Genomic DNA, 26,883 nt, shown 5'->3' with positions numbered 1-26,883 from the left:
GTTGGGTTTTTGTTTTTTTGTTTATTTGTTTTTAATAAGCAGCAGGAGCAAATCCAATGTGTTGCCATAACTCTGGATGTGGCTTATGACTTTATTATGCAGTCAGTATATTTTAACTGATTGTATTTGTCTTGTTTTCAGTATCCTCATTTTCTAAAGAGGGACGCCAACAGACTTCAGATCATGCTGCAGAGGAGAAAACGTTACAAGAATCGAACCATCCTTGGCTACAAAACATTGGCAGTGGGAGTCATCAACATGGCGGAGGTACTGTATAGTCGCTCGCCTGGGGGCACATCTCTTTCACTCATTTCTCTTCATGCTTTACCGTGGGCTGTTTCATTTCCCTGGAGGACCAGGTCATTTTAGCTCCAGACTCTCCACTGCGTGCTTCCCTGACAGTGATTGACATTGCTATTAGGATCTGCCTGTCATGTCTTGGTTTCCATCGAGAGTGCTTCCTGTGATCCATATTATTTCAGATGATTCATTGCAATCACACATACCGCAAAGTGAAATTACAGACCATCTGGGCCTGTCTTCTCTATAAACAATGCAATCGGCTGTGGGGAGCTGAAACTGATAAGCAGGGAGCTGGATACTTGATCGATACTTGAAAGAGATTACCTGTATGTGTATTTTTGGAGGGACATTTTCTCCTGGACTTAAAGAGGGGCTATTTTGTGGGAAGGTTGCTGCAACATGATGGAGCAAAGTGATGCCATCACGAATTTTCAGTTCGGTAATAATTCTGCAAGCAGACATCAAGCCAAGTCAAATGCAGCTGATGGGGGAAGTGCAAAATACCAGGCTGACATACTGGAGGCTCATTTCTCATTACTGGCTCTTTCTAATTCACAGAAAATAAATTGAGAAGACATCGGTGTCGACTATGACGCAGTTTTTTTTTTTTTTTAAACCCAAAGAAATTGTGTTAATTTTTTAAGCATATTCAAAAGTCAAGCAACACCTTTTTTAATGCTTTAGAAGATAGTTGAAAACTTATTTGTGAATTCAGTTCCCAATTTGTTTCTGAGTTCCAATGAGATAGAAGCTAAAGAGCCCTAAAATTCTCCTGTACTACTACGACTATTAAAACTCCTTGTGCTAAGATAAAATCATTTCAAATTAAATTAATTTTTTTACTGCTGCTTTATTTATGGACCTGGATTATTAACCTTTTTCTTGTTACTGTTAACTAATTCAAATAGTTAAATCAGTCACTTACCTAATATATTTGAAAACACAGAATTACTCTTACACTTCTCGTCTTCATGGCACTTATCGTCCACACGACTGTCACACATTGTACCATTAAATGTGCTCTGCCCTGTGGGTCATCCACTCCCATCAAGACGTGGCACTAACCTGCTTCAATGATTTATAGTTAGATTGTCGCTTTTCTTATTGAAGGCTTATATTAGAATTAGTCTTATAATAGAGATGATATAGTAGAGCAATAAAATTCATTATCTTGGATGTAAACAGCAAAGGAGTAAATATAGAGCTTTAGACAGATATTGAGCATCCAATTTCTTTTAAGAAAAGAATGGGAGATTTTTGTAATTACAGCAGACTTGTTGCTCTGTGCTCACGTGTGAAAATAAAACTAATGTGTTATCGTATTTTGAAATACCTCTCGACTGCTGGGCTGTTTTGGTGCTTGCTGCAGTGGAACAGCCGTTCTGCTATGAATAAACCGAGATTGGCCATTATTGGAATCTGTTGGGTAATCACAATGTCATCCGCTGCAAAGTGAACCCCCTCGTGCCCTTATTGTGAAACTACCGAGGCATCTTGTGGGACGAAGTCACTTATTGGACTTTGCAACGGGGCATCCAAGTGCACCCCTGCCAGTGTTTGAGCAAAATGAGCCGACTCCCAGAACAGCAATTCATCAAGTGAAGTATTGCAAGTACCCCCTAGACAGAGTTTGGAATGAAAGTGTGTTATAGTGCTCGCCTTGATGGTATGCACATATTGGTTTGGCTCATTTAGTCTTTGAGAATGCGGAGAGCAGAATAGTGCTAATGAAGATTTATTTGGGGATAGCGTGGCTGTCAGTTTGTAATCAGTCTGTAAATCTCCGCGAGCATAAAGCAGTGTAACAGAGGCCATTTTAATCTCTCTTGGATCCTTGTCAGCTCGGGAAAATCAGATGAGAATTTTCCATCCTGCCTCTCTGTTGGAGAAGCATTTTTATTTGTAATATCGCTTCGTTGCTGCTTGAACACGCTTGCACAGTGATTGAAAGACGCAGTGATTGTATGAGACATGAGGGCATCTGGGTGAGAAAAGCAATTGATGCCGTGACCAGTGAAGTCCCATGTCCTGTTGACAGTACAAGACGATATGATCAGCAATATTACAAAGGCTTTGAGTCAGCTTCTTATTTGAATTAATACACAAACCCATCCCTCGCCGTTGTTAAATATTGTGCAGGTGATGCAACACCCGACAGACGGAGGACAGATACTGGGTCTCCATAGCAACGTGAAGGAGGCGCCAGTGCGTGTGGCGGAGATCAGCGTGTACTCTCTGTCCAGCCAGCCCATCGACCACGAGGACGGCAGCGGCCAGGCTGGCCGCAAAACCAAGACCTCAGGTGGGCACCTTGACCAGCTCCAGCCTTCTTCCCGCGCGGCTCCGCTTGACGGGCCTGTGCCTATGCACTGCCCGGCAGAATCCCGTCTGTAATTTCAGCTCTCGCCCCGGAGCAGGCCTCTCTTGGTCTTCCCCTCCTTCCACATGGCTCCTCTTTCCCAGCTGAGCACAGAATAAACTTTTATTAATCCCAGCCCTTCCTACGGGCCAAAGATATGTTATTCTCTTCAGCTATGGTTGTAATGTTGAGTTGAGAGTTGAACAGATGTAGGGCCTATTCCCTTACACTGCTCTAATTCGGGACCTTACTGGGAGGGGGTCGCGGGTCTCTGGGGTGGGGGGGGTGTGCTATGCCCTGTTCGGCCCCCGTGCCTCCGTCCTGCTGCAGCGCTCCCTCCCAGTTCTGGATGTTATTAAGGGGGTCGCTCAAACATAACCGATGAGCTCATGCGCCAAGTATTAAACAAGTGTCGCTCCTGCGAGGGAAGGAAAGATGTTTATCTTTCCCCTCTCTGCCGTGCGCCCCAGCAGCATCCATCACCTGTAGGAACACAGCTCAGGATGTTTCGCCAGGCAGAAGGAAGTCTGCATTAGTCCGCTGGAAACCATATCACTCTCCCATCACCTCGTTTGCCCTCGGCTGTCAAGCACATCAAAAACTTCCTGCCTGTTACAAATGGGCCTGTACAAGCCAATAAAACAGAAAGAAGCCGAGCGAAATGTTTCTACCAGTGAAATGTCATTAAAACTTCATCAGAATGTGAGACACAGATCATGAATAGAGCTCTGCACTCTAATTTGCATATAATAATGTCATTACTTTCAGCAAGTAAATTTAGTATTTGATTGTATACTTGGAAGAAAGCTGTTTTTCAACGCCGTATACTTTGCTCATTATTCCTGCCGTACCATCAAAACAATTCATTACTGATAAAGCAAAGTAATAGGAAATTAAACGACTTCATCTACACAAGAGGGAAAATTGCTTTGGGGTTCCCTCATACGTCTGTGAAAAATAAGAGATGGCATAATTTATCTCATATGGGTGCTATGCTGAATTTCTTGTGTGATGCTCTCGAATGCTGCTGGAACTATATTATTGAAGAGGTCAAGACCAGATTACCTTGTATTCGTGCATTTATTACAAAAGAAGATTTGAATTTGGATCTTGAACTGTTTCTTACCGGGGGGTTTTTTTTAGTGAGGGGAAAGAAATTAGACGTGTCCAAACCAGCCAAAGATTCTGGGGTCTGGGGGTTGCTTTTTCCCGATTTTGGGGGTCAAAATAAATAAGTGGAGGGTAGACCTCTCATATATTTTATTAAACCACACATTTTTAGAACTGAATTTATTGTGTATGTAATCAAAATGTATTGCTTGTTTGAAGATTGATCTGTTTATGAACTCGATGTTTCCCGCTGGTAATATATGAATGTTGTGTTTATGCGTGTTTGTTTTGGGCCCACGTCAGACCGCTCCCCAGACATGGACAACTATTCCGAGGACGATGACGACAGCTATTCGTCGGAGCAGGAAGCCAGTGATGACGCAGTTCACGGCCAGGTCGGTCCCAGGAGATTCTCAGCTCCACCTAAATACCAAGTGGAATCAAATACTAGAATTACTCCCTCTTTTCCGCCAAAAATGTTTTTTTATTATTATTCAATCGGTATCATCAATCTTCTCCATATTTCAGGACCTTTACGATGAGGACGACGATGTTAGGAAGCCCAAGAAACCCCGTAGGAAAATGATCCGGACCACTTCAATGACCAGGGTATGTTTCTCCCTCCCCTCCTTTTTCTTTCTCTTTTACTCACTTGGGAGTTTTATGCTCGCCAATCATTGACTATGAGAATAAGTTGGGACCCGTGTTTGCTGTTTTACAAGCTTTTAAGGGAAGGCACACACTGTTCCATTTGTCCGGGCCATTAAGACCAGATAGATGAGCGTGTAAATGAACACTGGGCTCACTGGACTGATTCTAATGGTCTTTACATGGAATGGCTATGAATGAATAATCCAGTGGGCAGTAACGGGGAGACTGTATAAGCCTGAGAACAGCTGTCATGCTTATTTAATGGAGACGCTGACTCCATATTCAAAAGGGTTTTTTTTCCTTTTCTTTTTTCTTTTACAGCAACCGAACTTCAAGCAGAAATTTGTGGCGTTGTTGAAGAGGTTCAAGGTAACAGACGAGGTGAGTTGCAGAAAAGATAATTGCTTTTGTTTTGATTGACAACTGTAACAAGCGTGTTCAATGTCAAAAAGGAACGGAGGATGCACCACAGCCGCCTTCTGGGATTTCTCGCCCCTTCGGTTATGAAGTCTTCTGCCAGCCAGCTGTGAAACTTTCAGTTTATCAAATTGTCCCCCGGGGGAGGGATAAAATAATTTCGGTATTGACTGCCTAAACAGCGCATTGCTATATCACCACTAATGTGCTCTTGATTGGAAGAGAACGGCCAGTAAAGGAATCACTGCTGCAACAGAGCTACAAGTCTCATTATGGCGTGAGGCCACATTACGTCTGTGCTCATGGATGCATGATTCATACGTTTCCAGCAGCGGCACTTTATACGCAGGCTCCATTAGCGTCCTGGGTTAGCTACCACTTAATATAATGATAAATGTATTTGTGTCTTTCTTTTCGTAAGTACTTAAGAATGAAGGTTTCTGTGGATTCTGCATAATAGCCGGGAACCAGGTCATCAGCAGGATGTGGACCAGTGATGCACTTCTACTTCTAGAGGGCCATTAGTGCATAATCCATGTTCAGCCATTAGAATGATAATCATAATTGCTGTTGAACTGTGAAATCTATAGGTGCAATTGGAACGCCTGTTGCCTTGTTTTTTTTTCTCTTTCTGTCTTCACAAACAGTTAACAGAATCAAATCAACAACGATGTGACCAAGATAGTTGTTTTAAACAGTGCATTTTGGGGTTTTTGTTGTTGAATTAATTGTTTACGTGCGATGTAAACAATTCAGGCCAAGAGTGACATAACAGAGGGACACTTACAAAAGCCTCCCGGGTATCAGAGTTGGGTTTTGCGGGATAGTTCTGGAAGCTCCAGGTGGCCCGATGATCTTTTATCACATTCCCTGTCACTAATCTCCTTCCTTGTGGCTTGGGCAGTGTGTGAGGCTTCAGTTCTATAAATACATAGCCAGGAGGAGGAGAGGGGGGGGACAGACTGTGTTTATCTGCTCCCTGCCAGCTCCTGCACTTATGGAGTGGCATTAATCACCTGATTAGTCCACGGGCCTGCCTGTGTGCTGTTCCTATGATATACATCCCCACTGTGCAGCTGGCAGAGCACAGCTCAGCACCTTAGATCTCCAACACTCACTTACCTTTTAATTGGCCCTGCTTAGAACCGAGGTGGTGATGTATTTCTTGCAGAGATTTTGTCATTTTGCAGCCTTTCGGTGGTGGTGTTCATTTTTCGGCTCCATTAAGCGCACCTGCGAAAGTGATTCACTAATAAGCTGCGCCAATTAATGACTCAAAACCTGTGATTACAAACCCCACGATCACAGTTGACCAAAATTGCATCCGTCATTTGCGGCAGGTTCTGGACTCCGACCCGGTGGACCAGACCCAGGAGGTAGAGGAGGATCTGGACTTACTCTACGACAGCCTCGAGGTGTACAACCAGAGCGACAGTGGGCCAGAGATGGAGGACAACGAGAGCGTCCTGAGTACTCCAAAACCCAAGCTCAAGTACGTTCATGTCTGTCTTAAGGTCATTCCACAGAGACAGTTGATGTCTGATTTCAATCTACTCTCCTTCAAAAAGCTATTTATTTGAAGCCATTGTTTTTGTTCATCAGCTCCAACTCATCACGACCTTCCTTTATCCAGAGCAGTAGCTCGCTCCATAATGTACTGCCACCGACACTTTGCTTCTTCAGAGTAGACTCATAAAAGCTGAGCTTTCTGTTTTGTACTCTTGGAGTCTTTTCAGCAGGAGGCTAGCTTCACAGCACTAAATCCTTTTATCCACAATCCAACTGTGAGCTGATTCATACCCGAAATCCTTGAGCTCCCTTCCAGTTTTATGAAGATCACACGTGTCTGACAATGTTGGAATAAAACGATTACTGATTTATTGATAAGCCACAAAGATCTGCGGCGATTTTTGAACTGTGGAAATCTGTTACCTCAGCGGTCGTTGAAAGCAAGCCGGCGACAGTTATTTGTCGACAAAGTAAAGAGAAATAAACGTTCTTTTAAGTGTGTTGCATGAAGCTTTAACAGGAGAGAGTGGTTTCTATGAAGCGTCCTTCTGTAAACTTGTTTGGAATTTAGTTTCTGTGGTTTCATTGGTTGTTTTGATTCAATCTCCTATTTTATGTTCTATTTCTTCTCATCTTATTAAAGTGGGAGAGAACGTTATGTTACAGAAAATCTGAGATTGGTAAATCACTTAATGGTAGGAGCAGTAATGTGGCCTTTAATGTGATGTCAAATCGATACACCACATTGAGACATTGAGACACAGCAATACTGCTGTAGGCTCAATAATAGGGTTTTTATTGTAGGATAAGATTTTGTTTCTATTCAATTAGTACAAGCCTAAAGATGAGTTTAAGGGCCTAGTAAACATTTCTCCTTTGTGAACAGTCCAGAGCACGTCGGTTTAGCTTCAGATGGTGGTGGTACTTGAAGAGCACAACATTTTCTCAACTGATACATCCTGCAAAAAGTTTCACAATGCGTGTTCCTGTGTGCAGGCCATTTTTTGAGGGGATGTCTCACTCCAGCTCCCAGACGGAGATCGGAAGCATACACAGCCAAAAAAGCCAGCAGAGAGAACTGTCATGTCCGGTAAATTGATCACCAAACACACCACAGTATTGTATCTGAGCTTCAATGTTTACTCCATGCATGTACGAACTGGACTCTCCCTCTGTATTGTCCCGCTGTTTAAACCTCTGGCGGTATTCCCTTGCTCACAGTGATGGAGGGATTCCCGAGGATACTACAGGAAAGATATTCAGAGCATGAATGCGGAAAAGCATCGAAGACTGAATCCTTAGCCTGTTCACTTCTGCAGCCATTCTTTATTTATAGGGACTGACACCAAATGACCTTTCCAACACACACACACACACACACACACACACACACACACACACACACACACACACACACACACACACACACACACACACACACACACACACACACACACACACACACACACACACACACACACACACACACACACACACACACACACACACTAATATGCTGCCATGCTTGGAGAGAAGATTGGATGGAGCAATACTAAACTCCCACTCAGAGATTTATGGCCCATTGGAACAACAAGGGCAGAGGAAGAGAGACATGTTGAGTGTGATGATGAGAGAGGCAGAGCTGTTTATAAATATCTGGGAATCCATTTTAGCTGGTAATAAAATAGCCAAGGGCCTTTTCAGACTATTGGGGCCCTCCATTTCACTCGGTAAACATTCCAGTCGAACTTCATCAACATGTCTCGCAGCCAGATTGAAAAGCCTTTGATGTAATTCTGAAATAAATTGAATGCGGTGTTTCGAGGTGTATTTAAACATGGCCAGCAGAGCAAACCTGAGCACACCCAATTTTATCAAATTATTAGTGCGCCGGGCTGCAGCTTGTAGGGATATTTCTACACAGCAGGTCTATCGCTGTCACCATGCGCAACTGTGAAATTACACATCCTGCAAGTGGTCAGTCGTACCTGAAGGAGATGGAACATAACATTTCCATTTGTGTCTGTGAGATTGTGCCATTTATTTTCACCGGAGAAGTCCCCCCCCCCCGCCATGGCTACAATGATGTAATGTATGGGCATGCGTTTGTTTACCCTGCAGAGTGGAGCCTTTCTGACTGTGGACAGATGTAAAGTGCAAAGTGGACGATATCAAGATGACAGCATCACAGACACAACCATCGGGGTATGTTTTTGGAACAGCAGCAAATGTATTTCAAAACTACATCACCTTGAGCGTGTCTTCCTCACATTTTTATCGTTTCCTTTCAACCCCACCACCGCCGCCGACCCTGTCTGCTTCAGTGCCCCTTTCTCCCATGGGTGTCAGTGGTTGTTTTCTGAGAAAACGTAACGCAGCAGAGAAGCAAGAGGCAGGCAAACAAAACCATCACAATCACCCCATATGGATCAGTAGATGAGACGAGGTAGCTTCAAAATAGCTGGGAGGCAGCTGGCGAAATCAAGTATTGATGGTTGTCTTTGTTTTGGCTGTTGTGCTGTGTGGTCAGGCTAACCTTGTTCAGCTCGTCTGTCACGGGGTCGTTTCATTCATTCCAACCATAAGAGCTAATGTTCTGTTCCAGCTGTCTTGTTGCTCAAAATGCTTGAAACATTGTCACTTTCAATTAAAAAAAAAAAGCGAGTTGTGTTCAAGGCTGTTCAGTCAGTGTGGACGCTCCCAGTGCAGCCAGGGCTGCTGAGTCGGTGTGAGAAATCCGACATGTCTATTCTCTGCACTACACTACATTACACTATTTAAATTATTTTGTCAATCTCGAAGCTATCCCAAAAAAATTGTATTTTCATTGTGAACATCAACTGTTCATTATGGCAGATTTTCTTTATCCTTGTCACATTTATATTACTGTTTCTCAAAGCAATCACCTCCAAAATAGAAGGTTTTATTTCAATTAAATTTATTTACCACAGTTGTGGTAATATATACGCCCAATATTCCTTCCAGGTGGAATATGTGAATATATATTGGGGGAGTACTGGTCTCTGTCTCAGGGTAATTCCTCCCTTCTTTCTAGTGTCTGATGTAACATATAAAGGAAGGTTTCATCACAGGTAGATTCCTTTAGTGTGATGTTTCCATCTTGAATGATTAACTGGCATCCTTCAAACACACATGTATGCATACATACACCAGCTCTGCAAATGCTAAATATTTTTGCTCGATTTTATTCACCAAAACACAAATCAACACAGTAGCAGAGCTGTATTTATCCTACTGAGAAATTAAATCTGTGTTAATGCTAAAGTGTCATACTGGATGCATCATTTAGAAAAACAAAAGTTGCGATCACCGTCTGGATACTGACCTGAAGGAGGCAGGTCTTAGATTTTCAATGCTCTGCAGCCCAAAAGACATCTTGGATTTCCAAGCTCTGAGGATACTGGAAAGCAGCAAATGCTCACTTATTCACCAAGCCAGCATCTCTCCACCACAGCTCTCTACTCTCGCCTTCTCACAGAATGGGAAAACCTGGTGTTTTCTTTGGCGGCATGACAAACGATATCTACAGGCTCTTCAAATGAGGCTCAAGGGTTATTATCAGTTTCTCACTGCAGAATGTTATTCCATTACCAAAAACAAAATATTGAGTTGACAAAAATATATATGAATTTATTCTATCAAATCGATCAATTTCAACTTTTAACTGCTTTCAGATGTGGATGGATTTCTTAAAAGTGGGTCATTAAGGACACCCACAGTAACAACCCAGGCACTGAGATAAACTTTCTCATGTTTTTTTGTGGGGGTTTTTGTTTTCTTTAGTTTTTTTCCAGAAGATTTTTCACTCTGACTTATTTTCACCCAGATATGTTAACATCTACGTCCCTGGAACCCAGTGGCTGGACAGCTCCATTCACTAATCCATACATAATCCATAGATCGCTCCAGGTCACATTTCCTCTTGTTGGCTGGTGTAATTGCTCTAATTAGCTTGGAAGTATTGACAGAAATGTTTAAAATGGCATTTATCCAGCACATCAGTGGTTTCCATCATTTTCTCCTTGAAGCCCAAGAGCATTGTTTCCGAGACAGATTCTAAAATCTGTCTACAAATCTCATTTTGAAACACTTTCAGATCATACATTAATTTCTTGAAGACTGCATGCAGTTGCTATGTCCTGCGATAAACAGTATAGTCCTATCACCTTAATTCATGCGAGCTCTATCTCTTTCTGGCTCAGGAGCCAGAGACTGATGACAGTGTGGCGGTGCAAGGGGAAGTGAGCAACTGGGACGTCAGCACCGAGCGGGTGACCAGCACTGTTGGCAAACTCTGCAAGACGGAGTCCCAAAACCACATGTCTCCGAGGTAAACTGCTGCGGCTGTGCCCTATTTCTTTGTCATTGAGTCAGTGGAGCTGTGCGGTCGTTGATTTGAAAATTGGACGGATGCAAAGTCATTACTCCATTAGTGTCCTTGCATTTTGGTATTTTTTTGTGTTTTTGTGTCGCATAGTTTGAGCTCTTTCCGTTTGATCTCCTCCACAGCAAAGCCGAGAACAGGCTGCAGAGACGTCCTCGCAGCACGTCCATGAAAGACAGGCAGAACTCCAAGGCTCAGAGCGACAGGACCAGCAGTATGGAGAGCGAGTGTTCCCCAGACTCACGGCTCATAGCGCAGGTAAACAACACACAGATGTAACGCGGTACGCAGCTACAGATGTGTTATTACAGACTCAGTTTCACACCGCTGTGCATCACATCTGTTTCCAAGGTTCCCAGGAAGTCTGTGTACGACCAGCTAAATCAAATCCTCATCTCTGACGAACGCCTCCCAGAGAGCATCATCCTCATCAACACTATGGAATGGCAAGGGCAGGTGGGTGATTTTTTTTTCTCCCAACTGCACGACTTCAATTCACACATGGAGCAGAGGCGCACGCACCATGTGCCATCAGACTTGGTATCATGTTTTGCCGACTTTAATTGCAACCTGCAGTTTGCACCTCTGATAACGAACCGTCTCCCTGTCCTCTGTGTTTCTGCGCAGTACGTTGCCGAGTTGCTCAACGAACAGGGCCAGCCCATTGTGTCCACCTGCTCCGCTGCTGATGTTCAGGCTGCCTTCAACACCATTGTGACTCGCATCCAGAGATTGTGAGTTGCATACATACATACATACATACATACATACATACACACCTACTCATTGAATGACTCAGGCCATCACATAGTTGGCTTGTTCATCAAAGCCTTCAGATGTCCTCTTTCAATCTGCACCTCACATTGGCGGCTCTATAGAATTCAAGGACATGGATGCAGCTGAAGTGCTTTGCATCTGTAAAACCATTCTATCAGAATTGATAGTTTCTCCCGGAGTACAGGTTTCTTTCTTTCTCGTCTTTGATCCGTCTGCTTCGCTGGAGCCTCTTTGGGAGAGGAGACGGTCTCAATTTGCAAGGCTGTTCCCATTAAGCATGTTTTCTCCCCCATCCAGCTGAGCTGCACCCTTTCAATGATTTCACACACCTGCTCCTCAGTCGACTTGTTTACTCCAGCTGGGGCCGTGTGACGTAACCCCATGCGCATCTCTGATGTTGACATCAACGATGGCTCCAGGTTTTTCCCTCAATAGTTCATACTAGGGAGTAAGGAGAACTTTTATTCCTGCAAAGACACGTGAGGGGGAAAAAAAAGGGAGATCCCAAGAGATTTCTGATTTATTTGAATCGGCAAACATTTGATCCTCTCTTAACCAGTGTGGCGAAATTATTCGAAAGCTTAGCTCACATTAAATGTAGAAATAATTACAACCCAAATGAAGGAACGTCAATTAACTTGTCGTATACTGTATATCCATTCATCTATACTGCCTTTATTGCTGGCTGCTGGCTCTAATCCCCCTGGAAATGTATGTAGAGGGGTTGAAAGTCTGCAGCAGCCCGAACATAGAAAAATAGCCACTCACATGAAGTCATATTCACACCCCCTGGCAATTAAAATGATAAATTAACCAAGAGCTCTGGCATGAGTGGCATGCCATTAAAAAAAAAAAAAAAGGTTTTTGCAGAAATGAAATAGAAAAAAATAAATTTGGATTGTTAAAGTACACCGAGGACAAATGTCAACTGGTAAAATGTGTATGACCTCAATTCTATCTCGGCTTCACTAGAAATTCAATTGGTCCTGCATTTTTCATTGTAGGACTAACGTCTGAAAGCTGCCATGTTTACCTTAACTCGAGTAAGCTGTTCAGGCTCTTGCAAATGTCAATTTATATCATTTTAAACAATATGAGCTGGACCATTTTTTAAATGAAATCCTATTGCGATATAAATCTTTGTAACGTCCATAATTTCTCTTGCACACTCTCTCTGACCTACATTTGTAAATGAGATCCTGCTGTTAATCACTCGTTCCCTCTCGCCATGTCCTCCCTCTCGCAGCTGTAACTGCAATGCGCAGACACCGCCGACGATGAAGGTGGCCGTGGCAGGCGACCAGAGTTACCTCAGCACCATCCTGAGGTTCTTTGTGGAGCAGCTCGCCAATAAGACACCCGACTGGCTCAGCTACATACGTTTCCTGGTGATCCCCATCGGTGAGCGACCCTGCTCTGTCGGGAAAATCCCGCGCAGCGCGCCACCTTCTGCACGTCGCTGTTTTCTATACTAAGATTTTGCCTGCGCTTTTAACACAGGCTCTCACCCTCTGGCAAAGTACGTGGCCTCCTTCGACAGTCGGTTCAACAGCATCTTTATGGACACTGCGTGGAGAGAGCTGTTCTGCAGGACAGAGCGGCCCGCCTCAGGTACCGACCCTCGCTCTTGTATCTGGCTACAAAAGCAACGGCTGCGTGTCTAATGTGCAAACCAGCTTGAAAGGGAAAGAAATGCGGTCAGAGTAAAAGGGTCACAGGCTGACGAGTGGGGAAAAAAAAAAAAAAGATTTCTCGCAATTGCAGAAGACAGCAGCAAGCCTGTTTTGGATCATGGCTCCGTCTCTTCTCCCAGTAAAGTGTCGGCTGCTGTCAGGAATCTGCCCCAGACAGTCGAGCAAAAACTCGGCAGAGCAGACAACACAATGGGATTTTGTTGTTTGAAAATCTACACCACCATGAGATTATAGACCTTTTAGTGGCATTTTGTGTCTGTTGGCACATTTGTAATGGTTTTGGATATGAAACTTTGAATTGTCATCATGTGCTGCCAATTAATGGGACTCCGGTAAATTAATAAGAATCCAGAATCAATCCAAGCATCATTAATTTGTTGTAAATTGCCTTAATCGCTTTATTTTCGATTAAGTTTGATTTTGTTTGTACACCCACTTTCAGTTTGTAAATTTCTCTTTCACACACACATATTTGAACTTCTGTTGCAATCCTCCTCCTCTTCCTCCTCCTTCATCATCACTTGTCCCGCTCAAACAAGCCCCATAGATAGATAGGTAGGTAGCACTTTATTTACAATATACTTCTCAGTTATTAATTCACTGAATTCACATCTGCACTGACGTCCATGTTACGCCTCATATTGAATCATTATAAAAACACTGGATCTTCCATCTATTCTACACTTGCTATTTTTATTTTTTTTTTACCTCACCTTTACTCCACTGGAAAAGAAGCAGTGGGTAAAATAAAAGGGCATTCCAAAAACGTCACGCCAGGTTCTCAGCAACGTATAGGAGGCTCCACGCAACGGAGCCCATGGCCTTTATTTGGCACACAATCCATCTTCCGTCTTACGGCTGACTTCACCCACATTTTAATGACATTTTACACTCAGCAACTCCCCGTCTCCTTAATTCAGTGGAATGCAAATGATTAATGCACAGTCTCCTAGCTAACTGGCGTGTGTGCAAATTAGCATGTGCATCAGTTGTCTCGTAACTTGTTAGTCGGGTGTAAAAAACGGAAGACGCCTGTTGTTAACATTCATTCTTTTCTACCCCCCTGCAGACAACATCGATGTCGCAGGAAGAGTCGTTCAGTACCTGGCTGGTGCCAACGTGTCCCACCAGTTCCCCATCTCAGAAGCCATGCTGACCTACAAACAAAAGAGGTAAAAGTGGCTTTGGCTGCACTTGTCCTCTGCATATGTCCAGTCTTCCTGTATGCATGTACACATCTGTGCTTCTTCTTTTTTTTTTTTGTGCCCTGCTGCCGTTACTTTGCGACTTGCAATACTTGATTTGATGTTCTCAGATTAGATGTCCGTCTGAAATGTGGCGACTCCAGATCAGTCTGTCATTCGGCTTTTTATTCATTGGAGTGAATGTCTGCAAAACTGCATGAGGAACATGTTTAATTCAGTATGCATGCAAGCATGCAGCTCCAGGCATATCTATGAAACACAGAGAGAGAGTCATACACATGAAAAGCTGATAATCATTTCAGCCCTCCACAATAGATTGGATTTTTGCGTTGTGGAATGAATAAGCAGAGCATGCAGGTTTTTTTGGCTGATTTCCAATTTATCAAAATGAGAAAAACAAGGACTCCTTCAAAGCAGAAGTAATAGTTGGAATTCCAAATACAACAAACAGCCATTTCACAGTCTCCTATACGATCAGACACCCACTCAACAGACTCTGTTGCATTTCTGTGTGCATTTGCTTGTTTTCTTTCTGAGGTTTGACCAAATCCCCCCCCCCCCTTTTTTTTTTTTTTGTAAAAGTGGCATCTTATTGGTCAGAAGGTACTAAATACAACACAGTTTTAACAGTTGCATTCCTTCTCCTCCCCTTTCCCTTTGATTTGCATTCAAGGAAAAGAAGTTTGTATTTTGATTTTTATATCAGGTATCTAATTCAACTCTTGTTTTGTTTGGCCCTCCCAGTTTGCCCTCCTCCATTTGGCTTGAGCTCCTTTGCCGTGTGTTAACATTTCCCTTTTCACACTCAACACTCACCGTGACTTCACCATGCACTCTGTCCTGACTTGTGTCTTTGGTTTGCTGTGATTTTTGATTCTTATTCCGCCGTCTGTGTTGTTGCTGTGAAGATTTGCCTAACAACCTTCAAAACAAATGTTGACAAATTGGAGTGTTTTTTTTTTTTTCAATACAGATTTTTTTTTTATTATTATTATTATTATTAAATTATCAATACTCTGAAAGGTAAACCCAAGCCTGTTTTTGTCACAGATCGTACAAAGTTTCGGGACCCGGGACACAGACAGGTTTTCCCTTCAACTGGCATTACGCCTAAAATAAGTACAAGTAATAGTGTGTTTTTTGATTCGTGCAAAGAAATAATTTACAAGAAACATTTTGATGGCCAAAACACTTTGATAACGTTCAAAGTTGGATTAGAAATCGTATCTATCCCTTGATCTTGTTATGTCTGTTGTTGATTACAGTGCGTATCAAAAGGAATTATGTTTGAATGCTTTTAACTTCAATGGGGAATAATTTAGGTTTAATACTCGAGAATGTGCCTTTGAAATCTACCGGTTTCCATGTAGCACAGCTCTGCTTTTGACTATCACCAAACTGTTGACCACATTAAAGAAACATGATCAGTGTCTGATTTCTGCCATTATTAGATGATTAAAGCGATCAAGATTATTAGAAATTGGATGAACACACCTCGATTTATCTCTGATTGGTCCATGCGTTTCTGATTATTTTAATCGTTCAGATTTTTCTCATGTGGCGTAGTCACAGTGTGAGCAGAAGACAAAATACAACAAACATGATATGCAGAAGTAAAAAGCCAATTGGGGGGGGGGGGGGGGTGTTTGTGTAATGAAGAGGAGGGAGACGTACTGTTAAATGAAATGAAAACCCTCCACACGGCTAGTAATCTGTCATCATGCTCAACAAGACAAGATCAAAACCTTTGAAAATAACTAATAATGAAGATTGAGTTGCTCCGTATGTACTCCAAAAGAAGTTTGACAGTGGACTGAAATCTAAACCCCGGATCATATCTGATCAATATGTCAATTACTCCTATTAGTTCCAGGAATTCCACTTGTATGCTCAGGCTGCCTTGAGAGAGCTCGTTTCACTTTTCCCACCGCAGATTCTCTTAGACTCAGAAGTAAAAGGACGAGACAAGCGTCATTCATCTGGTAGCTTCCTGCTACGTTCCACTGCTTCGTTCTCTGCACTGTATCCTGAAGATTGGTTGGTAGTGTCTTGATATCCGTGCCACCAAAACCAAGCCAGCTTGCTCATGCAGGTGGTTCATTTTAACTAGATGTTTGCGCCAATAACTATTACGCAATGCGACTTTGGCCCATAAATTGACCACAGACATGTTACTCAAGGATGACGCAAAGAAAAATAACCCACGATAATTTATGTTTAAAAAAAAAAAAGGAGTGTAGGCTTTAAAAAAAAAAAGTACCACAGGCGATGTTTTGAGTTGCACGAATGCCACTAACCGCTAACTAATGCATGTGTTCTCCCATGTGTGCACATATAACTCCAGAAGAAAACATTTGGAAGATTGGTTTCATACATTGCTCACTGTGAAGGTTTGTCCTAGCCGCTGACACTACTTTGTGACGTGTGCTGCTTTGGTTGGACAGATTGTTAAAAGTTCTTAATTTGTGCAGCGTAACCGGCTTTTGTGTGCGAGTTGTATCAATCTGAACTCTAACGCATTTCATAGGAAAGACTGTTATGAATGTTGGGTTTGATATAGATCGTGTTAATATGTAAACGGTAATAATGACCGAGGGGAAAGTATTTCCTAGTGTGGGAAGTTGAAACACTGTCGGTCGCGTGTTTTCAAAAACTTTTGCTCTTTTATTACGAGGTCAGAGCTTTTTGAAAACGTTAATCACAATAACGACCATCCTGGTTTTCCTCAAAACTTGTTAAAACCACTAAATCAAACATCTCTTCAACACTTCAGAGTGTGAAGACGTTGCAGTTGCTACAACTGGGACTCAAACTTTAACGGCATTTTATGAAAATAAACCTTTACGAGAAAGACCCCCCCCCCCCCTTCCCCGCCTTCTACTGCTGGTTGTAAGGAGCGGTCCTCTCATTCATTTCATTGTACCGTGACCCCAAGACGACCCCCATTCCACCTGAGCCAGTCATGTGCCATGTCCCGCCACGATGGGACATGGTACCGGCGACGCCATCTTCCTTCCGGGACCATTCAGTGTTCGTGTGCACCACTGGAGTGTTGCCAGTGTTCACACCCACCGCCCCCGCTGTCACCCACCCACTCACCGCTCTTTCTTTCTCCACAGCCCGGATGAAGACTCTTGTCAGAAATTTGTGCCATTTATCGGGGTAAGAGCTCGTTTAAAACTCCGGGGGTTCGAGAAGGGGGGTGGGTGGGGGGTGGGTTTGATTGGTTTCAAGTAGTTCTTGCTCATTGCTTCAGTTTTAACTTGCTTCTTTATCGTCACAGGTTGTGAAAGTCGGAATTGTGGAGCAAAGCCTCTCAACGTCAGGTAAGACTGGCGGTGGTGTTTAGGAGCTTTGTGTCTTTAACACCAGACTGTTCATTCCTTTAGACGAGTAACAAGGAATATCAGACATAGACAATGTTAACATTAAATCTCTTCGCCATCAAGCTTTGCTGGAATTTTGCATGAAACAAAGGTTAGCTGTTAATGAAACCTGACAGCGATGTGAAATTGGATTGTTTTCGTACTCCTGCTCATCTCTATTCGGTACAACAGGTATTTAAATATTGAAATTTCAATGTCACATTAATGAGGAACGACTGGAAAAGCTGGTTAAAAGTGTTGTGAAGAACACCTGGGTGACATCCACCAACATCACAGCCTGTTGGATGGAAGAGACTGACAGGGCCCGCTGCGCCCCCATGTGGTACAAAGTGGTATTACACCAGATGCCAGTCTGGGCCATCAGCGTTTCAAAACTACTGTCAGAAATTCCCATTTAGCTGGAGTGCTCCAGGGCCTCTTGTGGTTCGCACTCTCGCCTGGTGGTGGGTTTGAATCCAGGCTGTGTTTACAGGAACAATGAGTTATCATTTAACGCCCGGATGTGGTTAACTTGGTACACTTTTTCTTGGGCTATTCACAGTGGACTCTGATGATGCGATGGGGGGCAACACAAGCATCCTGTCCTCACCGACGCCTCCAACGGCTGGTCCGTATGGGAAAGAGATCGGGGGAACCCCGCCACAGTCCCCGTCTGTGTCCACCGCCCTGTCTGGAGCCGGGTACGACGACGACAGTCACAATATCTGATCTCCCGGCAGCTTTATGCGTCTGACCACACGTTGGTTGTTCCGCGCAGATCTCCATGTTCGGGCAGCGAGGTGATGGGGCTCCAGGTGGACTACTGGACCTGGCAAGGCCCCGAGAAGAAGAAAGACGGGGAGAAGAGAGACGTGGGACTGAAGAACACACTGAAGAGCAACTTCCGTTCACTGCAAGTCAGCCGCCTCCCTTGTGGAGGGGAACTCACCCCCCCACCCAGCATGGCCATGACCGTCGTTACCAAGGAGAAGAACAAGAAAGGTACGCTGACTGACTTTGGACTTTTCAGCTGGGGCTGAGTGGAGGACAAATTCGAAAAACAAAACAAAATGTGTAACAAGTTTTTCGGGACTGAGCCGCCTGCCTTCAAACCCCAACAGCAAACGCCATCAGGAAGTCAGGCGTCAAACTGAGGTCCCGTTTCCGTGAAAGCTGTGATATTTCAATGCGTTTGTGCCGTTTGTTCACACACATGAAGCCACAAGTCACCGAAAATGATTCTATCATATATTATTATATATAATATATTGTAATGACCTGTGTTTACAGTTACTGTTCTAAAAACGGTGACAATATGTCTCTTTACTTTGATTGACATAACGCTAAATTTAACTCTTGGTCCCCCCCCCCCCCCCCCCCCCCCCCTCCCTGGTGTTGGCAACATTACAAGAGAGACCTTTTCACCTCCAGTGACAAGCAGTGGTAGGAAGTAGACTGCTGAGACTTGGTGAACCCATCTCTCTGTAACTCCACGCCTCCGTTCCTTTCATTTTCTCCTCAGCCCCAACTGACACTGACTCAAGTGACACTGCTTGAGGCGCTTCATCGCACTTCACAGTCTCGTCTGGAGAGACACACTCCAGCACCGCTTGTGTTCAAATATGCATTAGTACTCCACCAACAGTGTGAAAAAAAAAAATTCTGTTTAAGTGTCAAATAATACATGAATACATTTTTCAGAGAGGAAAAAGGCGTTTTCATGACTCGGCCTCTTCTTCTTTCCATCTCCAGTTATTTTTCTCAGCAAGAAGCCGAAGGAGAAAGAGCTGGACTCTAAGAGCCAAGTGATTGACGGCATCAGCAGGTTGATCTGCACCGCCAAGCACCAGCACACCATGCTGAGAGGTGAGAGCGCGCCCAGCTGCAGCCGCACCGCCATCTGCTGTTGATCCAACACACTGAACCGCCGGTGTAAACAAACAATTACTACGTTCCCCCTCCACAGCTGTCGGTGTAAAATGAACCCAGCTTAGACCGTACCCTCTTTTTTTTTTTTTCCTTTCTTTTTTTGCGAATGCCCCGTTTACCTCTCTGTCCTTCCTTTTCTCCCGTTTCTCAGTCACCATAGACGGAGTGGAGTGGAACGACGTCAAGTTTTTCCAGCTCGCCGCCCAGTGGCCAACGCACGTCAAGCACTTCCCGGTGGGAATCTTTGGTTACACGAAGCCTGTGTGACCCCCCCCCCCTCCTCCCCGTGCCACCATCTGCTCTGAAACCAGCAGACTCTCCGCTGCACTTGTCTCACCGTGAGACGACCGGGAATCAGAGGTGGAGCCGCCAGGCCTCACCCCACCCTCCCACCCCACCCCACCCCACGGCAGTAATAGTTTTCCTGTGGAAATCTTACTGACCCACACCCACGTGTTTCAAGACACAAATTTCATGTCGTCAATTTGATGTTTTCGGTGTTGTTGTGTGTTGTTTTTCTTTTTTTTTTTCTTCTTCTTTTTTTACACACTACAAAAAGAACAAGTACTATTTTGTAAGATTTGTGCTACCGCCTCGGAGGTATTTTGAGGCTTTTTGACAATTTGCCACATTTCGATAATGGCAGCTGTGTTTGCACTTTGTTTTTGTTTTGTTTTTTTCTTTGTTTTTTTGTGTTAACATTTTATTATTTCTGTGAAATCCTACATTTATTGTTACTCTATAGACAATGGAGGAGTGTGCTGGTGACGTGCAGTGGCGTGCGTGAGATTGTTGGAGACCGTGTTTGTGTTTTGTTGTTGAAAGTTGGAATATTGCTGTGAATCTAGATGGAAACCTTCTCTTCTAACTCAGTGCTCAGTTTTGTTTTGTTTTCTTACTCGTCCCTTTACTTTCCCAGACAGGTGAGTTTTTCTCGGAAGGTGCAGAGAAATCCTTTTTGCCTCGTTGTTTTGAAGCACACTGTGTACCTAAAACAAACTTGCATAACTCACGCAAGGTATTTGAAGGTAGCTATAATGGCTGTAGCTCTGACACATTTGTAAGCAGTTCATTAGATGAGTTCCATATTGCAAAAACTGATTCTTTTTGTTCCTTTTGGTGAGAGTGTACATTTATACTGTACAGTAACAACCAGTTAGAAGCAGGGTAACAACTTAATCCAACTCCCCCCAAACAGCTGAAAGCCAAATTTAGCCTGTATGAACTGTCTTACTGTTTCTCACAGCAGCAGTTTCCATCTGCGTTGTAATCGGGGGGCCCTTTTGAAGTCATTTCAGGCTGAATTTGTTCGACGGCGACAGCCACCTTGTGTTTTCGCTCACCTTGCTCAACCGAGACTGTGCATCGATGTGCCAAAATTCAAGTTTGTTTTACAGTCGATCGCGAGAGCTCCCGGCTCGGCCAAACATTGTCCGTCACAAAGTCAAGTTGTACATTTATCGTGGTCCCTGTGGAGATCGTTCTTATTATTAGAGCTTATTTTAGACGAAGATACGTGTTGGAGCAGTGGTTTTCAAAGTGTGGGACACCGGAGAGCTTCTCCCAACCTGATTATTCTAACTTTTATTTTTTTGTGTGTTTGTGTGGTCGTGATTAAATAAAAAGAAGAAAAATTCGTAAATATTCTAGTGAAACACACATTTAGAGCAGAATTTATTGTAAAATAATAATAATATAACCTCTAATCAACAAGTGTAACAGTTGCAATATTAATCGAGATTCATCTAACTGGCATGAGACTTTTAATGTCCTGTAATATAAAAGAAATAAATAGAATCAGTGTTTAATGAGTGTTCTACAAAGTACGTAACAGTTGGGCTGTGATGTCACTCCAGCGCTCATCCCGCCACACTTTGAAAACCCCTGAGCGAGAGCATGTGGTCGAATGCTCGCGACATGAATTGTTGGCAGATCCGGCCGATTACCACGGTGTCCTTTCTGACACGGCGGCGTGCGAGTCGTAACCCGAAACACACTGCCAGTGTGCGCCGGGTCAGTGTCGTGTCAGGCCCCGTTACAGGACCGCCGCAGATGCGATTCGGCTCGACTTGAAACATGCTGTGACAGCTGTGTCGAGCGCGATGCGAGTGTTGCTTTTTGAAATACGACGGCGACGGGCGAGGGGCCGCGGAGTCTCCGCCACAGATGTCGCAAGTCACTGCCTAGTGTGTGTGTCTGTGTAGGTGTGCTCCGTGTTTGATGGTACTCCCTGAATAGTGTTACCGTGAACCTTTTGCAATAGGAAACCTTTGGACAAAGGGCCTTCTGTGCGAGTTTGTTGCTTTTTATAAAGTGAAGACTTTACAAGCTTTGATAGGCTGGCTTCTTTTCTTTTTTTTAAGTATTGTATATAAATATATACAAGAATATACTATTGTGAATTGCAAACGCTGCCCCCCCTCCCCCCTTTTCCAGTAAATTGAAAGCACAAATAGTGTACCTTATTATTTCTAGACATTAATGCCAAATATATTTCCAGAACCCATTAAGTCGTCTTGTACAATGCAAACACTATTAGGTATGTTATATCTCATACATTTCCCTCACTTTATAATGCACTTTCATGTGGTTTTATACACATTGTAGCTCAAATTTGGGACACACTCTTTTTGTGTGTGTGTGTGTGGGGGGGGGGGGTATAAAGTAATGAGTTGTTATATTTGAAATGCAAAACCACTACCTATGGTCAAGGGAAGAAAGCTGGTGTGATGATGAGTTTATTACTGATGCGTTCAAAGGCCCTTTGAGGTGTGAAAAACCATCATGGCCGTCTTGTTACCTAATGTTTTGCCACTTAAATGTTTTAAAGTTTTGCAGCTACCGCCATTTATTCTGCCTGTGACTCCACAGTCCAAGTTCTCATGACCGGCCCCGACTTTAACTCGGGCTGCTTTAAGTGTTACCAGGGGCAGAGTTGCTTTGAGGGAAATTTGTTAATGCGGGTTAGCCTTGAAAATATTACATAACAAGCATATTTCAATGTATTTGACCTCAAGAGTTCTTTTTTTTTTTTTTTGTTTGCCCTAAATCAGAGGTAGCATGGGGGTGTTTGACAAGACTGGACCAATGAGCAGGCATGCTCTGTCACCGTAATCTAGCACAGCGAAACAAAAACAAAACCTTAACATCAGCGTTAATGCTTTTATTACTGGTTAAAACTACAGTAAACATCATGCCATCTCATTGCTCCTGTTACTTGAAATGCCACCCAGTGTCTTTGCACAAAAAAACAACAACCCTATTTTAAATGACATGACAGTATTTTTAAATTTACCACTAAAAAAAAAAAAAAATATGGGTTACTCTGCATGTTTTACTATAGATGTAAATATGTTTTGGATTTTTATATTGTTTTTGTTTCTTTCCATGCTCTCACAAGCAAGTTGTGTTTAATAAAAATTTTTAATCTTCTGTACAAATGGCTCGTCTTTTATTCGCGTTCCACGGTTACATCACGAGAAAAAAAGCGAGAGACGGCAATGCTCGGCGTCAGATCCGCGTCAGGTGGCGGAGATGGAGGGCAGGTTGACGTAGCTCTTCATGGGAGGCAGCGGTTTGATCTTGCGCCCCGCCCAGCCTCCTTTCCTCTGCCACAGGCCGCTCGAAGGCCGGATGCCGAGCCAGCGGTTGCGGCCAGCTTTGCCGATGATTCTTTTGTTGTGGTCGATGTTGGAGACGCGCCCCACCGTCACCATGCACGTCTCCAGCACCTGTGTGTCGACACACAGCGATTTAGCTTAAGGCTGTAAAATATGTTAAAACAAGTGTAGTCCTTTTAAAAGATAGTCCCACCTGAACCTGCTGCTTTGAAGGAAGCTGAACGATCGCGGTGCCATTCACTTTGCGCAGCAGAACTCCTCTTGTGCCTGGAAACACATTTTTTTCTTTTAATCTGATTTTAGTGGCTGAATATGAAGTCTATTCACAGATTTGTGTCACTCAGGGTTTGTTTAAAAAAAAAAAATATATATATATATATATATAATCCAGCCTCTCTGTCGGCCTCACAAAAATTGCATGAAATGACACTTCGGACACCCATACCCTTCAATCCAGGCAGCCAACTTTCACTGCTGTTTTGCTATTTTCTGAAACAGTGCGGCCCCAAGTGGACAAATTAGGGACAGCACTTTTATTCTGGGTTTTTTTGGTTTTTTTAATCGTAGTACTTCCAAATAGTCCCTCCTATCCCCTTTCCAATCTATGGGTACATCCGAGTTATCCCTCCCATCTCCTTATCTATTGACTTCTCCTTAACTCATGGTAAAGACTGACTCCTTCTTTCCCTTTATCCAAGATCACTTCATCTTTTAACATCTGAAGGTTCAATATTAGTGTGTATTTGATGGAGACGTTCACGTTTTTTAATGTGTGACACACTGGTGACTCTCAAACTATCGAATAAGACAAGTCCTGGGAGCCACTGGAATCCCAAAGCTCGATGTATCTGCTTTCTCCTCTCTTTTGTAAATCTTATAGAAGGTGTAATAATTATGGTTATGGTATACATGAAAGTTTGTAAGGCATGTTGCCTCCACGTCCAATGTTACATTTGCTGGGAAGTGATCAACAACGGCTCAATTGTAGCTGCAGCTGTACAGACGTATCAAGTTGAATTACCTGCAGCTCGAATGTACTCTGATCCCTTCCCTGGTTGGAGTTCCAAGTTGTTCACTAGCGTGCCAACAGGGAGCGCTCCCAGCGGGTAGGCGTCGCCTTCATTGGCCGACACTGCAAAGTCAGACATTATTCGACATTAACCTCGGTCGTCTCGATGCAGCTCTAACAGACCAATCGTCCGCCTCGTACCTGCCATGCGCCCGATAACTCCAGATGTTTTAATGATGTCCCCCACCTGCATGTTCTCTGTCGCTATGAGCCATCTTTTACGGTTTCCTCCTGCTACCAGTGCGATTTCAGCCGATCTGAAGGGACATAAATCGGTTCAGAAGCCAATCCTGTTTTTCATCGTTCTATTATAACCAGTGATGGAAGTCTTGTGTTTTGTGTGTGTGTGTGTGTGTGTGTGTGTGTGTGTGTGTGTGTTTGTGCGAGCAGCTGCTTACCTGCATGGGTCGTATCGCACCTCAACAACCCTTTCTTCAAAAGGCTGGCCGTCTTTTTCAGGTTCATAGCGCAATCGCTGGAAGTCTATCCAGCGGTATTTTTGTTTGTGTCCTCCACCGATGCCATGGGTACGGATTTTTCCTGTGGGGTGAACAAAAACGTTTTTTGTTTTGTTTTTTTCATTGCATGCTTGGCTACAACCAAGTAACCTGCAACCATTCTCATGACAAATTATGTCCAAAAAGCTCAGCAAATGCAAGTTAATAGACAGGACCTCCAGTAAAAACCAGCGGCTGTGGTTACCTGTGTAATCTCGACCTCCCGTCTTTCTCATCCCCATGGGCCTAATGGTGTACTTGTCCATCTGCTTCCAGTTTATCCTGTTCTGCTCCAGAGACGCTGTGGTGAGGAATCCTCTGCACTGTCCCACCAGACTGTACATCTCAGGTCGCCTTGACTGGGCGACCACCTGCCAGCAACACAAAGAGAAACACGCATGGTTTGTTTGGTAAACTCTGATAATGTGACTCAGTCTTGAGTGAGGTGACAGATGTTTAATTCATACCTGTGAGGAGATCAGACCCGGCTGGGACAAAGTCAGGGAGCGCAGAGCTCGACTTAGACAGGACACCGCCATCACTGAAGTGTCCTGCAGGCAGAGAGCAGAGTGTGATGCTTTGAAAGGTCTAACGTGGCCTCTCGTCACACCTGGTTTTACTGCTAAACCTTTTAATGAAAATGTGTTATCAAAATTATTTAAATGTCATTTCTCTTTGAAGTATGTCGTTAGGTTTTTATGCATATAATTACATCAATTGCATTAATAGTTCAGATCTATAGATCATATTCTAGAAAATCCCACAAAATCAGCATCTAATTTAAAATTTGGCACAACTTGTAATGTATTCAGAGACTGTCATTCAGATACAGGAACAAATGATAAGTTAATAAACAATATCAATACGAAATACGGCCATTTGTAAAGTCACAGATGAAGTCAATGATACAGTAATTACCTAACTTACTTTCTCTGCTCAAGCTCGCCGCGGTCAACAGTTTAGTATTTGTTGTGTTTATGGAAATACAATAATAATTTTCAATGACAGCATCGGGTTAGCCTGTTAGCTTAGCCTAATCTTACACAGATTACTTTGGCTTTCCTTTCGTTTCCTGTTTTAATGGAGGGCACACTGATGACAGTGCGTCTCATGTTAACTTCATGACACAAACCTGAGTTTGAGTGGATTTAAACCGATATGAAATCCCGACTTTATTCCATTCACAGCTTCCTCTCGGTGTCCTTCATTATCCTGCACGCTGCGTCGCACACTGATGACGTCGACCCTGTATTTACCGATTGTATTGTGTGTGTTGAGAATAGTGTATACGTTATACACGTTAGAGTACACAATTTATATTTTCTATAAGATATTTTAAAGGTGTGCGTTGTCATGTATTTGTTTTGAATCCGATTTTAACCACATTTCCTAACGACTGTTTTGACGTTGGCCTCCAGGTGGCAGCACTGTCTCCTTAGATTACACTGAGATCTGAAACCCTGTATCAAGAAAATGACCCAAGTACGTGGAAAACAATTGCATAATTGCATATGAGCAATCAAATTGACCACAAATATGCAGGGGGGGGGGGGGTGTCACTCAGACAACCCCAACAAAGCAAAAGACGTACTGTCAAGTGTCAAACAAACACAAGACTTTCAGAACACAGCAGCAAATAGATATAACCAAAGGGATGACTAAACTCAGATGAAATTAATGAGATATTCCCAATGAAAGGTGAAATAACATCAAAACATAAAAAGTCCAGTTGCATTTGTGATTTGATTTACCATGACAGAAGTGACATGTGACATTAATCAGACTGTCTCAGAGAAACACATAAGTCGACTTGCAACACAGTGCGAAGAAGCTCATTACTCATATTTAACACATTTCATTTCTGGTACCATTTAGCGAGATCATCACCCATTTTACTGAGGGCGCAGTTTTCAAACATTTTGCTCTGAATTTTGCTATGAATATATATATATATATATATATAAAAGAAATAA

The 26,883-nt window shown here is 43.3% G+C and overlaps 2 protein-coding genes across 4 annotated transcripts in view; one reads left to right on the top strand and one right to left on the bottom strand.

The window, feature by feature from the left end:
- Positions 1 to 23,156, top strand: part of LOC308138570 (phosphofurin acidic cluster sorting protein 2) — a 49,449-nt gene extending 26,293 nt beyond the window's left edge. Inside the window, exons 4-25 of one of the 3 annotated variants that reach the window (XM_080507746.1) lie at positions 142 to 267; positions 2,443 to 2,605; positions 4,076 to 4,167; positions 4,301 to 4,381; positions 4,745 to 4,804; positions 6,181 to 6,332; positions 7,346 to 7,439; positions 8,471 to 8,554; positions 10,573 to 10,700; positions 10,880 to 11,012; positions 11,106 to 11,210; positions 11,382 to 11,488; positions 12,778 to 12,932; positions 13,032 to 13,142; positions 14,295 to 14,397; positions 15,104 to 15,136; positions 17,550 to 17,592; positions 17,714 to 17,756; positions 18,358 to 18,496; positions 18,574 to 18,797; positions 19,548 to 19,661; positions 19,876 to 23,156. In XM_080507746.1, the coding sequence (XP_080363872.1) occupies positions 142 to 267; positions 2,443 to 2,605; positions 4,076 to 4,167; positions 4,301 to 4,381; positions 4,745 to 4,804; positions 6,181 to 6,332; positions 7,346 to 7,439; positions 8,471 to 8,554; positions 10,573 to 10,700; positions 10,880 to 11,012; positions 11,106 to 11,210; positions 11,382 to 11,488; positions 12,778 to 12,932; positions 13,032 to 13,142; positions 14,295 to 14,397; positions 15,104 to 15,136; positions 17,550 to 17,592; positions 17,714 to 17,756; positions 18,358 to 18,496; positions 18,574 to 18,797; positions 19,548 to 19,661; positions 19,876 to 19,991 (2,406 nt within the window). In that variant the 3' untranslated portion in view covers positions 19,992 to 23,156. The other 2 variants (XM_080507747.1, XM_080507748.1) reach the window with 2 other exon arrangements.
- On the bottom strand, positions 23,130 to 26,150 carry mrpl2 (mitochondrial ribosomal protein L2). The gene is made up of 8 exons (XM_080507749.1): positions 26,043 to 26,150; positions 25,378 to 25,461; positions 25,116 to 25,281; positions 24,812 to 24,953; positions 24,555 to 24,670; positions 24,366 to 24,476; positions 23,538 to 23,611; positions 23,130 to 23,455 (listed from the first exon to the last, which is right to left on the bottom strand). The coding sequence occupies exons 2-8, from the start codon at positions 25,447 to 25,449 to the stop codon at positions 23,246 to 23,248; spliced, it is 891 nt and encodes a 296-aa protein (XP_080363875.1). The 5' UTR covers positions 25,450 to 25,461; positions 26,043 to 26,150; the 3' UTR covers positions 23,130 to 23,245.
- Positions 26,151 to 26,883: the final 733 nt, after the last annotated feature.

Source organism: Blennius ocellaris (genome assembly GCF_963422515.1).
Source record: "Blennius ocellaris genome assembly, chromosome: 13".
In the NCBI taxonomy this organism is placed as follows: Eukaryota; Metazoa; Chordata; class Actinopteri; order Blenniiformes; family Blenniidae; genus Blennius; species Blennius ocellaris.
Note: the sequence above shows the minus strand (reverse complement) of the source record. Positions and strands in the feature narration are given on the sequence as shown.

Excerpts from the sequence above, each read along its gene's own strand:
- mrpl2 (XM_080507749.1), bottom strand. The coding sequence starts at position 25,449 with ATGGCGGTGTCCTGTCTAAGTCGAGCTCTGCGCTCCCTGACTTTGTCC. Across the intron at positions 24,671-24,811 it reads GTGCGATACGACCCATGCAG|ATCGGCTGAAATCGCACTGG; the intron begins GTAAGCAGCTGC and ends ATGTCCCTTCAG. Across the intron at positions 23,456-23,537 it reads CTTCAAAGCAGCAGGTTCAG|GTGCTGGAGACGTGCATGGT; the intron begins GTGGGACTATCT and ends GTCGACACACAG.